General features: G+C 37.9%; 1 protein-coding gene and 1 non-coding gene across 3 annotated transcripts in view; both read right to left on the bottom strand.

The window, feature by feature from the left end:
* Positions 1–15,214, bottom strand: part of Fto (FTO alpha-ketoglutarate dependent dioxygenase) — a 370,034-nt gene that overhangs the window by 247,695 nt on the left and 107,125 nt on the right. For both annotated transcript variants that reach the window (XM_046434593.2, XM_046434591.2), the window contains exon 3: positions 11,288–11,912. In XM_046434593.2, coding sequence (XP_046290549.1) covers positions 11,288–11,912 — 625 coding nt within the window. The remainder of the gene's footprint in view (positions 1–11,287; positions 11,913–15,214) is intronic.
* Trnat-ugu (transfer RNA threonine (anticodon UGU)) lies at positions 1,621–1,694 on the bottom strand. The gene has a single exon. It is a non-coding gene; the product is annotated as a tRNA-Thr (tRNA).

The following is a 15,214-nucleotide window of genomic DNA, read 5'->3' as shown; positions in this document are numbered from 1 at the left end:
CATTCATGAACCAGCCACAAATGGCTATAGGTGAGAAGAAGCTGCCCCCTTCAGACAAGGCACTCTGTCCTCAATCAGCAAATGCACTTTACTCATCTGTGGTCCCTGCCTGTACCCTACAGAAACATCTGTGAACCTGCTCTGGAGCTGGGACACAGAGCCCACAGGCACACTGGGCCTATGACCTGCTTTTATCAATAAAGTTTAACTGGAACATAGTCATGCTCACTCTTTTACATACTGTGGCTGTTTTCCCACATGACAGCAAAGGTTGAGTAGCTAAAACATAAACTACAAGACCTACAATACTGAAAATATTTATTATTCACCCCTTTACAGAAAACACTTGCCAATCTCTTCAAGTCTTGATGTTTATAATTAATGTGAAAGCTGAGGCCAAATAATGGTGTAATGTTACTAATAACACCATAAAACATAATAAAAAATTAATGCTAAAATTAGTAGATACCCAGATCAATTTAGCAAAAGAATAGTGATCTGAGAAATCATGTTTTTATTTGTCAGACTCCAAGGCCCAAATAACAATGGATATAGCAAATGACACAAGAAAAACAAATATTTCAATGATAACTTTAAAAATAAATGATTCTTCAAACTACATAGTCAGGGGGTTTTAGGCGGTTTTAACACCACTGAGTATGGATTTTCTAGTCAGTGGCTATCTTTAGAGGCTAACGGGCTGGTTGACTACCTTCCCTCTCATTTTCATCTTGGCACTCTTCTCAATCTGGCACCAATAAAGTCTGAATGACAATCAGAGACAGCAATTGCAATCAGTGTTTCCCGATGTCTCCCATAAATCCAGCACCTTTGAAATGTGCTCATTAAAATGATGTTTTGTTGAGGGTTTTCCCCCCTTGGGCTCCATAGGAAGGAGAGAAGTTGTAGGTCTGATAAATTTTTTATTACGTAAGTATAGTGCTGCTCACTTTCTCAGTGAAATCAACTTGTAATTATCTATAGCAACTGCAACTGATTACTCTTGCCCCATGTTATTTTGGAAACAAGCAGAGGCAATGGGTCCCTGCTTGCCTTTAAGCCTCAGTAAAATTGGAAGGATTTTAAGTGGCTCAGTGTATTTAGTACATTCCCAGCTCCCATTAACCAAACTGTTAGAGAAGTAAACGATGTGACAAAATACAAAAGAACACGAAGTTTTCAAGTCCAGTTTAAAATGTCCAGAACTTCCCAAAGAGAAAATAGTTTAAATCTTTTATGCTAACTAGTTTCTGAGGGAAAAAATGTATTCAATTTAATTAAGGATACATGCCATCCAATATTTGGTTTACATTTATAAAGTTATATGCAACCAGTTATAGAGGAAAACAAAGACAGAAACCATAGCATGACAGTAGAGGTTACAATGCTAATCAAATAAGATATATTACAAAAAAAGTGTACCATATTTAACAATATGCTTAAGTGAAACTGTATGTCAATACAGTATAATCTCTCTCTTATATAAGTATACATTCATCACAAATTTTGGTCCATTTCTTGACCCTTTCTTGGTCAAGAGCTAAGACTTCTAAGACTCTATTTTACAATTATATTCTCTATTTCCTTTTCGGATCTTTTTTTTTTTTTTTTTTTTTTTTTTTGTGATGCTGGGGATTGAACCCAGGGCCTTGTGCATACAAGGCAAGCACTCTACCAACTGAGCTACATCCCCAGCCCTCTCTATTTCCTTGATTCCATACCCTGAGGGGTTTACACAGCAATCCTTTCCTATCCATGTTCCAGATCTGGAAGCAAGAGAAACTCAAAAGTTAAAGGTTGCCCAGCTGGTAGACACCATTAGGCTCAGCCTAATGCTGTCTTCTTGGCCAGTACTAATCTGTTACAGTCCATTGTCTGGGATGGGGTCTATTTTAAAAACTGGAGGGAGACAGAAGGTAAAAGAGAAAGATGAAAGGTTGAGAAGACACATTAGAAGAAAAAATGGCATGGTGTGTGTACAAAAACAGAATCAATTATGGATTGCAAGTGGGCCACATGAAGAACATGGATTCATAGGAGAAGATGCTGGAAAAGAGGGAGAGACCAGGACATGGAGGATTTGGGGAACCACAGTAAGGAATCTGGATTTATACAGAAAGCCACAGACACTGGAGACTTTCTCACAGGTCACATCTGCTTTTGAGAATGATCTCTGGGGAAAGCCCAAACTTCATGGGCAGACTTGGTGTGCTTTTTTTCTGGACCAGTTCCCAAAGCAATGGCAAATGGGTTGTGCATAAGCTGGAGAGCACTGAGGAAGCACTTAGAACAACTATATCCCTAAGCTAGAAAGGGTACCCAAGGAGAAGGCTCCCTACCGAAATTCTACAATTTATACAATGCTTTCCTTGATGGACTAAGATCGAAAAGGAGAGAAGCCTGCTGCTGATACAGTATATACTTCTTTCTCAGCCACCCAAGAATGAGTGGTCTGAAGAAATGCAGAGAATTTAGAAAAGTTTGAAGGGGAAAAAAATATCAATCCCAACTCAGACTCTATAACAAGAAGCTGCTTTCAGCTGCCTGGAAACAGGCAATTCAGGACAAATGAAGTCCCTTGACAGAGATAAATTGTAAAATTAATTATAAGTTTTCTGGCATTTTAGGCGAAATATTGAAAACTCTTTATGGAAAAAAAAAATCTAAAGCCCTTCAAGATGATGTCTGGCTCTGTCAGTTTTCAGTTTAAGCATTTGGGATAAAAAAATGTAAGATAAAAATATTCACATATATAGGAGAACCTCATTACATCACGTTTCATGGACTTAGGGGGAAAAGTGAAGTGAGAAAGGAGAGAAAAATTGCTTTGAGGGCCCCTGGCTAAAGCTTCAAAATCACATTAGATGAAGTCAAATATAAAATAAGGAAAAGAAGCAGTGACACTTTTCAAACAATACATTCTCCAAACCAGAGCTCATGAGGTTCCTTGGGCCCCAGGAAGGTGCAAAGGGAATGATGGAGACCTACAGGAAACCTGGACACTATAAATAACACTAAAGACCAGACCACACTGGGTGAATCAAGATGATAATTATTTATTCATCCACCTTCACACAAAACTTTACCCGGAGTTCAAAGTACATATCCAAGGCCCAGTTTCCCTCAATCCCACTTCTTACAAAAAAGGAAGACCATGGCCACAAAACACAAGGGCAGTCATTTGGAAGCCAGGAGCTAAAGAAAAGCCAAAAAATAAAAGGGATGACATTGGAAACTGGTTATATCATTATTGTTAAAACAAGGTCCACCTGAATCCAGTGAAATATCCTAGTATTGAGAAAATTCCTTACCTTTTAAAATTAAGTTTCTTTAGGTCCAGTTGTTTGCTACCAACAGAATCCTAAAACTGAAAGGAGATTACAGTTGCAGAAATCAAGAGTTACTAGCTAGTGTCTACACTGTAGCCCAGTAGTACAAACTCCTCAAGAACAACAAAGACTTTCTGACTTTGGACACCAAATACTCATTTTCTGTTCTATGAGCATATAAAGAGGCATCAAGATGCAAATCATGCCTCAGTGAGCTTCCAATTTAATTCAAATGTGAATAAACATGATCTAGTTTTAGAAATTGGGACACTATTTATTTTTTATTTATAATTATTTATTTAGTATTTATTAGGGAGAAGTAGACACTAGAAGAAAAAGACTTCTGAGATGTGTGTATGTTTTATTTCTTAATAGGAGAGCTAGGTACACAGATATGTTCACTTAGTAGCAATATACCAAGCTGAATATTTATGGCTTATAGGTCAATAATTTTTAAAAACTAAATAGACAGATTAGACGATTTCTCTTACAGAATCTACTGAAATATTCAAAAAGATTGAAAATAAAGGAATAAGTAAGAAAAGAGAAGATTCAACAACCAAATCATATGGATTCCAGAGAGAAGAGAAAATTGGGAAGGAAAAATATTTGACAAAGTAACTCAAGAAAATGTTCCACAATTGAAGCACATGTGTTTCCAGATTGAAAAGCCTACAAAATGCCAGCATAATACATGAAAAATATCACTGCAATGTTGTAAAACATTAGGAAAAAAATCCCCAAAAAAACTGATATAAAAGATGAAGAAAAGTCAGAATCCTCGATAGGAGTAAGATAAACAATAGTAGTGCCATGTCCTCGAAATTCTGAAGAAAAATTATTTCCCACCAAGATTTCCAAACTCAAAGTCTATACATATGTCAAGGTAAAACTAATTCAAAATATACATGACCTCAAAAATTTCCTCCTAAGAACTTTTTCTCAAGAGTGACTGGAGGACATACTCCACCAAAATAAAGAAACACAGAAGGAAAGAGAACGACAGGGAATGCAAGAGTCTGAAGAACCCATAAGAGAGAAGCGAAAAGAAACCTATGGGTTATGAAGAAGAGATATTTAAAAGGGACTGCTGTCCATCCGGCAGAGAAGGCAATCAGTCATGACCAGACAGATGAGACGATTCTGGAAGACATTTCTCCAAGACAACAAATCAACAAAATATCTAACTGTTCTGAAGCTCTTGAGAGGAGATTCAGATGACTAGTAGAGAGTCTGGGATTTAAGTGGTCCTAAGTACATCAGAAACTAAAAAACAGACAAAAAGCAAGACCAGTATTAACAGAAGAAGAAATTGCAAGTTGGCAAGAAAAGATCAACTGGTCACAAACTATTACAAGCTCAGAACAGCATGTATATGCACATGAAGGCTGAATGCCAATACAATCAAAATTATAAAATATTTGCAATAAGAATAGAAGGAAATCAGAAGAGTGTGCATGCACAGACAGGGAGAGAAAGAAAACTAAGTAAACCCTCACCTTCCATATTAGGAAGCTAACAGACAATGCTCAAAACAATGTAGACACATTATAACCTACCTGAAAAAATAGAGGAGAAAGACCACCTCTAGGGAAATGGAACTGAGGAGAGGGGCATGGATAACTGCTATTTTCTCTTCAAAAAACAGGATTAAAATATGACTTTAAAAAAATTATATAAATGCAAGGCTGGTGCTGTATCTCAGTGGTAGAGCACCCGCCTCTCATGTGTGAGGCACAGGTTCAATCCTGAGCACCACATAAAAATAAATAAAGATATATTTTTAAAAATTCCAACAACTTAAAAAAATTATATAAATGTACTAATTTAAAAAAAAAATGTAGTTGTAGATGGACAGCATGCCTTTATTTTATTTGTTTCATTTTTACATGGTGCTAAGGATCTAACCCAGTGCCACTGAGCTACAACCCCAGCCCAAATGTACTAAATTTTAATAAAAACTAAAAATAACTAACACTCATTGAATGCTTACTGCATGCTAAACACTGTGGTTATGTCCTTATCTTTATATGCTATTTACATATAAATACATTACATTTTATGTTAAATACTTGTATATAATCCTAACAATCCTGAGGTGGGCACTGTTCTTATCACTATTTCACACATGAAAAAACATAATCACAAAGAATTTAAGTAACTTGCCTAAGAGCCCACAACTAATTAATATCAATACAAATTATGTCAATCAATAGTACAGAATCCAAATATCCAATTAATGCTATAAATAGTAAAGTCTGCTCCACTCCAATTCGCCTGCTTACCCTTTGCTCATCATACCAAGATATCATTAAAAATCCAGCCATTCTTGGAGAATCACATTCTTGCAAATCACATGTCTGTTAAGGGATACATCTAGAATACCTAAAGAACTTGTAAAGCCCTGATTTGAAAACAGGCAAAGGATGTGAATAGACATTTCTCCAGAGAAGATACAAAAAAGGCCAATAAACATATGAAAGGATACTCGACATCATTAAATATTAGGAAAATGCACTCCAAAACCCCAATGAGATTCTCTTCACACTCAATAGAATGGCTAATAAAAAAAAAAAAGAAAGACAGAAAATAAAAAGTGCTGGCTTCGATGGAGAGCAATTAAGAACTCTTGTGCATTATTGGTGGGAATGTAAAATAGTGCTATTGCTGGGGAAAACAGTAGGGCAGTTCCTCAAAAGAGTGAGAGCAGAATTACCATCTGGTCCAGCAATTTCACTTGTGTATATAGTGTACACTGCTGCGTTATTCACAACAGCTAAAGATGAAAACAACATTGATAGATGAAGGGATAAACAAACAATGGAGTATCAGTTTGCACCTTAATAATAAGTGAAATACTGATACGCTCTATAAAATGGACAAACCCTGAAGACAGTATGTTCAGTGAAATAAAGCCTGACACAAAAGGACAACTGTGGTGTGATTCCATTTATATGAGGAACCTGGAGTAGTCAAATACATAAGGGCAGAAAGTGGAACAGTGTTACCAGGGGATTAGAGAAGGTGGCTGGGGAGTCACGGTTCAATGGCCACAGTTTCAGCACAGGACAATGAAAAAGTTGTGGAGATGGATAATGGTGGACGGAGGCATGACAACGTGAATGCACTTAATGCTACTGAAATCTACACTTAAAAATGATTACAAGTCACACGTATGGGTGTGTATACATATCATAATACAGAAGAGTAAAAAAGGGATGAACTATTGATACAAACAACAACATGGATGAATCTCAAAATGATTATGTTAAATAAAAGGACTCAGACAAAAAACATTACATTATAAACTATATGTAATCCCATTTATAGAAAATTCTAAAAATTGGCAACAAACGTCATTGCTGGTCTTCCTTTCTCACTAGCGTTGAAATTTTGCCACTTTTTTTTTTCCAGTGGTTCCTTATCTGACACCACGCACAAGCCTGGTACTTTGTACTAGAAGTGACAAGGCCCCGCCTTCTGCCATCCATACCCCTGCCTCTCTGTCTTCATGTCTGGATTCCCCCTTGTCATACTCCATCCTGTTCACACTGCTGCTTCGGAAACACCCCACTCATGTTCTATGGAGTTTCAATTGCATTCCATGTTCCCTCTACTAGACTGCTCTCCCTTCCGTCAAATTTCCACGTGACTCGTTCCTTCTAGTTTTTGCTCAAATGCTACTTTCTGAATGAGGCCCTGCTTGACTCTGTGATGTAAGACTGCAAGCCTGTCCCCCACTCTTGTTGCACAACCTACTTACTTATTTTGTCTCTTCTTGCTAGAATGTAAAGATCAATGAGGGCAGGAATTTCTGTCCGTTGGGTTCACTGTCACACACTCAACTTCTAGAACTACTCTTGGCAAAAGCGATTAATGAATAAATAATTTCACAGGGGGGAAAAGTGATTTGTAGGACAGAGTGAGTTTAACTGAGCAGTATAAATGATGTTAAAAATAACTGGCAAACTACAGCATGATGTAATAAAACCAACCTAGATCAAATGAGTTTTGAGACCTTAAGGATGTTGAGAGGTGCAGAAAAACTTAAATATCAACATGTTTTTAAGATTATGAATGCTCCAAAACCCTTAGCTGCAATTATAATCTAGTTTTTTTGTGATCTCAGTGATGCACTAACGAATATAGAGCTACTTGTTTCAAAACAGAGATTCAAGAATTATGGGACCAGATTTCCATCCTTAAGAAAATTCAACTTTTCCCAAATAGAGAAAGGAGAATCATGGGAATCCTAGAGTTCCAAGGAAATTACTGCCAAGTCCCTATTTTTGAGCCTATCCCATACTCAACAAGAAACATTTTATGAGCCTCCTTGGCCTTTCATGGGATATCTGGAGATACAGGAGACACTTGGCACTATTAAAAATCTTAAGGATTGTTTCTCTTATAAAGACAATGTCACTGAAACTATTTCTTTCTGAACAAAGAAACAAAAATGGCAACCAATAGTTACTGTCTAAGTGATGTTTTTGAAGGTGTTCCGGTCAAAGAACAAGGTGCTAGGCAATATTAAACAATGGGTTTTTAATGCCTTTCCTGCTAAAATTCGTTTTTTACAGCTAGGAGTAACAAGCAATTGCCCACAAAGCTGGAATAGGAAAATCAAATACTTTGCCTATTTACATATGGTTCCCTGAAGCCATTCCTGATTAAAAATTGTACCATTTCAATCTTCCTTCTGGAGATATCTATTAACTAGAAATGCATGTGAAAGCCAACGAATTTAGTATATAATTACACATATCCTATACAAATTACTTCTCAATGACCTCTACTCATGAAAATAAACCAAAGAGGGATGATTGGCTCATTATAAATCTACAAGAAGATTTCCTTGGGAAAAGGTATTGAGAGTCAAGACCTGAAAGATCTTAAGCTTCAACTGAATTTAATTTCAGCAGGAAGTCATCACTTCTGAATCTGAACTCCCAATGCATTTTACACAATCCTCTCTAGTGGCAAGCAACACTCTCCAACTGACATCCCTGCTCTTATCACTAAGTAACTATGTGACCTTGGACAAGCTGATTCCTGACTTCCCGCCAGAGGCTAGAATTAAGTGATTTCAAAAGTCTCTTCCTGATCTACAGCTTCACAACTGCATAATTATAATCACAAGAGCATACCTATATGTATCACCTATTCTCCCAAGGCCAAGAGAGCATCGTACTAACCCTTGGATCCCTTACTGGCTGGAACAGCTCACTGAACTTCCCTGAGCAATTGCTCAACAAATATGTTCAAAGACATGAAAACAGTCCAGTCTCTGAAGTTTCCGTTCTCTGTGACCCTCTTAAGCCCTACCAAGCCCCATCCAGGATTTTAACCCAAATGCAAGTCCAACGTTCCCACAGTTCTGGCAGGATTATAAGGAGGCCAGAGAACTAAACATTATCGCTTGTCACTGAGTGTACTTACCCAAACATAGATGGTACAGGCCATCCAGTCCACGAGGCCTCGATGCAATCAAGCGATGGGGTGAACACAAAATGTGTAAAGCTACTGCAAGCTTAACCCAGAGTTTTAAACTTCTAAAACATAGTGTTTTAAACTTTTTTTAATCAGTAAAAAGAATACATTCTAAAATACCCATAAAAAGTATAGTACTATAATTACATAAACTAGTAATAGTCTTTTATTATCATCATCAACTATTATGTTCATCATATTGTATACGTATTTTGTTCTTCTTCTTCTTTTTGCAATACTGGGAATTGAACCCAAGGGCATTTTAGCACTGAGCTCATCCCCAGCCCTTTCTATTTTTAAATTTTAAGACAAAATCTCACTAAGTTGCCCATACTGGTCTCAAACTTGCAATCCTCCTGCCTCAGCTTCCTGAATAGCTGGGATTACAGACGTGTGCCACCACACCAAGCCTGCAGTATGCTGTTCTTTTATCTGAATGACAGTACTATAGGTTTGCTTACACCAGTGTCACCACAAACATTTTAGTAATTCACTGAGCTACAATATTACAAAGTAACTAGGCAACAGGAATTTTTCAGCCCCATTACCATTTTACAGAACCAGCTGGCATAAATATATCATTGATCAAAATATAATTATGCAAAGTATGACTGAACTGTGTTGCTCCTTTGTTCACTGTGTTGTTATAAAAAAAAGATAAAATGAATTTAAACATGTAAAATGCTTATAATAGTGCCTGGCACACAGTAGGTATTCAATAAACAGAAGCTCCCAATGCTGTTGGGAATTAAGGGAACAAAGGAATTAAACAGCTCTTACAGATTCAAATTCTGTAGTTCCCTCTTGTAGATGATAATTGCAAGTATAAACATTTCTCTATTTATATGTGATTTATATTTGTATGCTTTATCAGTCTTTTAACTACTCCAGACCACAGAAACTATTCATTAAAAATTTTAATTCCTTTCTGAAAGAGATTCTAGGTTTCAAAATCTATTTGATCACCCACGCAAGGAGAGTACAATAGAACTATTAAACTGCAGGGCTGAGAATAAATCAGAGCACAAAGACACCCTTGTAGCAGTCCATGCTATCACATGCCACTACTGCAGTTTCGGAGAGCTGCCTTCTTAAGAAAGAAACTAACAAACTCCATTGTTCTAACATCAGAGTTCTTGGACGTGATGGGTCTAAAATCCCTGGCAAGACCTTATTAAAGATCAGAAGATTTCGGTTCTTTCCATTAGGACAGCAATGAATCCCTTCAAGGGATTTTCTTAGGTCAGCATCACCATTTGAGATGCCAAGGATACAGGTGAAATTTCTAAGCGCTGAACTAGTTCCTTGTTTTAGACTGAAAACAAGGTAAAGTTAGAAAAGATATTAATTATCCTGGAGAAATTTTCTGAGACTGAGAAATTGTAAGCAATTTAAGAGTACTATGAGATTTTTTTTCCCTCCATATAATCCCTTTTTTCAAAACAGTCATTTTAGTAAATAGCAAACAAGTAATAAAGTCCAATAAGACCCTAGAGTTGTCCTAAAATAACGACCTTGAAAAGTTCCAGTTTAGTCACTGAAAGATTATCTAGAACTCTTGCTTTCCAAACACCTTCACAAAAAATAGGCAGAGAAGCTAACACTATATCTTGTACTGCTTGGTCAAATCAGAAAAAGAAGAACGCAATGGCCACACTGTCCTCCATACATTCAAGTACATTTTTGTAACCCTGTTCCAATAAACTATGGAGACTAAGCACAGAAATAAACAACAGAAGGAAAATCTGGCGAGGCCACTAAAAGATAGCCTGTGACCTTTGTTTCAAGGTGATGAGCTTTTAGAAAACACAAGAACAAGTTCCCCACAGCAACCTTATGAGGTCTAAAACTGCAGAACTGGGTAGGGGGTTAGAGAGTTTCCTGAAAATAGAGGAAAGGCTGCTTACAAAAGGCACCTCCAACAGCTGCTGGCAAGGAGGGACAGTAGTAAAAATGGTATGAAGCCAAGAACAAGTCCATACTTGACAAAATACGCCAATCAAGATAATGATGTCAACCATAATAAAATATTTTGGCAAGACAAGAAATGTGCACCTGTGAGAACGTGGAAAGATTTGACAGATTTCTGTTGTCCCAGCCCTTTATCAGCAAGTTAATTATAGCAACCGTAGAATCTATGTTGAGTGTTAGAGAAAAGCAGTCAGCTGTATGAATCCAAGATGCTGCTCTCCTGGGCATGGGAAAGACAAAGTGACAGTAGTGCTTACATGTGAAAATGTTCTGCATACAGTAAAACAATGGGCCAGACAGCACAGCTCGGTGAGAAAGAGGCATATTCTGCAGACACACAGATGAGACAAGCCTAAAAGGACATACAACACAAACACATATACATGGATGCACATACAAACACACACACTCGCATGCACATGTATGTATATCTCCAGAGCCTAAGCAACTCTGGTCATATTATAATCAAGGACGATTTTTCCCAGAGCAGACTGTACCTTCACAGCTATAACTGTACACAGCCACCGCTGACCTTTCCACCAGATTTTCATCATGATGCCAGCTCACTGCCATTTTTCCCATGCCAAAATAAGGCTCCTCTTTCAGGTAGGGCATTTTCTGAGGATCCATGAAATTGAGCAGAGTTACATTATATGCTGCTCTGCTCTTAAGATCCACTTCATCTTGTCCATCATAGGATGACCCCATACCGACCCTGGGGAACTCTGCCATACACACTGGCACGGCATCTTCGTTGGCCTTCTCTTTGACAGCAAGTTCTTCCAAAGCCTGGATGGTTTCTATCTGCAGGTAGTCATTGAGCTTGAGGAAGGTCTGGCAGGCGGCAGCGATCTCAGCTTCAGTATAGCTTACATTAGAACCCTTCACTGGCCAGGGGACGGTAAAGAGCCTGGTATTCAGGTACTTATAGGTGCAGCCTGGATTGCCAATGAGGATGCGAGATACCGGAGTGAGCAAATCTTTGCCTTGGATCCTAACCAGGTCCCGAAATAAGCACCCATGTTTGTGCAGGGTGAGGAAAGCTTCTTGAACCTCCTTATGTAGCTCCTCAGACACACTGCTGGATTCTCGGAGAATCAACTTAGGATATTTCAGCTGCCACTAAGACAAAACCAAAGCAAAAAAGAAACGTGTTTATGGATGGCTATAATTTTATTATTTCCAAAGATACATTACTGTGTAAGCATTAAAATAAATAAACTCCTAGGCACAATTTCTAAATAGGATGCAGATCTCCCTAGCCTAAAAGCAAAGACTAAGACAAATGTCATAAAACGCTCCAGTCACGATTTTTAAGCTCAAACTCAAACTGTTAATATTAATGATTTCTCTCATATATAGAAGCCAGGAAAAAGGAAAAGAAAGGTGGGGCGGGGGGGTCTCATGAGAATCAAAAGGAGACCAACAGAGTAGAAGAAAGGGACCAGGGAGAGGCAGAAGGCAAGAAAAGAGAAAATGCTAGAGAATGATATTGACCAAATTATATTGTTATATTCCGTGTATGTAAAATAGGCAGTGACAAATCTATGTATAATTACAATGCAACAATAAAAAATATGGAAAAAAGCTGGGTACAGTGGTACACACCTGTAATACCAGTGGCTCGGGAGGCTGAGGCAGGAGGATCACAAGTTCAAAGCCAACCTCAGCAACTTAGCAAGGCCCTAAGTAACTCAGTGAGACCCTGTCCCTAAATAAAATACCAAATGGACTGGGGATATTGCTCAGTGGTTGCTGAGTTCAACCCCTGGTATTAAAAAAATGGAAAAAAGATTTCAAGATCATTATTCTAAAAAATATTTTTTAAGTTCAAGTCAAACTATTAATAATTTTCAACATAAATAAAAATAATAATAATTTAGGCTTTGATCTCCCAGGCTCTCTATGTGACCATTTTCCCCCACCCTTAATATCTCTTTGGATCTCCAGAAAAAAACAATTTCATTAATTGTCTATTATCTATTTATTAAGGGAAGAGTGTTACTCCGACTAATTTATATGCATTAACTTATTCCTTACAACTTTATGCATAATATTATCTCCAGTTTACAGGGAAGACTACTGGAGCACAAAGACATTTTAAAAACTTGCCCAAAGTCATGCAACTAGTAAATACTGGAGCTGGAATTAGAAGCCATGGGGCTCAAGAGACCAGCTGGTTCCAGAGAATGAGTTTCAGCCATTAGACTACACTGTCTCCCAATAAATGACAGACCAGTCTCTCCTCAACACTTCGACTGAATGAAAACTCACTTGTCTTGGGAAGTTAAACACTAAGTTTCAGGAACACAAGAGCCATGACCATTTCATTCATGACCATAAAACTAATGTCAAGAATATACTCAGTAAATGTGAAATGGGTGGATGGATCAATGGATAAAATGGATAGATGGATAAATGGGGTATTCCACTGTAATTCTAGAAAACTGTAATGATTCTGCTTGTGTCACCAGAAGAGAAGGCTATAAAACAATTCCCTTCCCTAATATAAAAATGCATAGGGTTTTTTTGTGCAGGTTGGGAGTGTGTTAGCTTTCCAGTTACCACTTTGACTCCTTAGCACTTGATATATGAACTGGAGTCCAGCCAGAGGTCCCTGGTTCTCTAAAATACAATAGATATTTTTTAACCACAGCACAATATTTTACATTTAAAAAATGTATAAAATTTAATCTGATTTGTTCCTAGCTTTAAGCTAAGACCTAAAGAAAGGACCTAGACATGATCAGCATATTAACCCTGTCCTCCCACCATTGGGGTGTCCATCATTTTTGACATATCTTCCTTTTGTAACTTTATTTAATCATTAGCACTTATATGATAAACAGAGTAAGACCATTTATTCTTCTGTACATTTTGTCATTCAACACATTTACTGATCACCTACCCAACACCAGACAAAAATAAGGTTCCAATTCTCACAGAGCTTTCTACCAAATCAAGTTAATAAATTATGAAAAACAATCCCAAACTGTGTTAAGTATTACGACAGAAAAAAAAATCAATAGGAAATCTGTCCCAAAGTGGGAAGATCTCTCTAAGGAAATGGAATTGAAGCTGAGTCCTTCAGGAAAAGAAGACACAAGCTACCTGATACACTAAAAGAGTTTTAGGAGGACAGACCCAAAATGCAAAGGCACTGAAGAAGGACCAGTCTGTTCTGGAGACCAAAAGGCCAGTTTTGCCAAGGCACATGAGCCAAAGGCAGAATGACACACAATGAGTATGAAGAGGAAAGCAGGGGCCACAACACAGAGTCCTGGAGGTCACAAAGAGGAATCTGGAATTGATGGAAAGCATATTAGAGGATTTCAGAGGGAAATGAATAAATACACGTAACATCTTATAAAAATCACTCTTAGCTAGGTGCAATGGCACACACCTGTAAACCCTGTGACTTGGGAAGCTGAGGTAGGAGGATCTCAAGATTGAGGCCAGCCTCAGCAACTTACTGAGATACTGTCTCAAAATTAAAAATAAAAAGGGGTGGGGCTGTAGCTCACTGGTACTGTCTCAAAATTAAAAATAAAAAGGGGTGGGGGTGTAGCTCACTGGTACTGTCTCAAAATTAAAAATAAAAAGGGGTGGGGGTGTAGCTCACTGGTAAAGAGACCCTGGGTTCATTTCCCAGAACTCCTCCCCAACCCCCCTCCCCACAAACTTATAATTATAATATAGAGCATGATTTGTAAAGAGGCAAATGTGAATGTGGAAAGTTGTATTAGGTGCTATGACAACCATCCAAAAGTAAAGTACTGACAATCTGGATTAAGGTGGCGATAGATAAATGGACAGATAAAATATATATTTTATAGGTAGAGCAAAAGGGTGTGCTTTTGGATTAGAAGTAGGGATCAAGAAAGGAAAGATGTTAAGGATCACTTCCAGAGTTTTAGATTGAGTAAGTGAATAAACAATACACTTTTGTTGTTGTTGTTGGAAATATGGAAGACTGAAACAGTAGGGACAAGGACAGAGAGAATGAACAGGTCCATTCTGGAACTGTAATCTATAAGACACCTGTGAAATCTCTTTAGTGGAAATAGCAAGAGGTAACACCTGGAGGTCAGAAGCAAAGGTGGGGCGAAGTGACTCCTTGTGGGAGCTGTCAGAACACTGCTGGTCTGTCAAGGCCTAGAGATGGCTGAGATCCCCAGCAGAGCGAACATTACTTCCTGAGTTGCAGAACAAGACTCAGCCAAGGAGAACACGCAGCAAACCAAAGAGTACAGTAAAGCAGAAGCCAAAAGAGAACATGATATTAAAAAGGACGCAGTAGTCAACTCTGTCAGCTGTGATGAGGTCAAGTGAGATGAGGACAGAGATTATCCACTAGATTCAGCAATATGAAAATCACTGATAACGATGACCAGGGCAATTTCAGCAAAGGAGTAGGGATAGAA

Source organism: Marmota monax, unplaced genomic scaffold (assembly GCF_021218885.2).
Source record: "Marmota monax isolate L192 unplaced genomic scaffold, Marmota_monax_Labrador192_F-V1.1 WCK01_AAM20220418_F8-fsc00024, whole genome shotgun sequence".
In the NCBI taxonomy this organism is placed as follows: Eukaryota; Metazoa; Chordata; class Mammalia; order Rodentia; family Sciuridae; genus Marmota; species Marmota monax.
The sequence above is the reverse complement of the archived record's forward strand: the minus strand, read 5'-3'. Positions and strand labels throughout refer to the sequence as shown.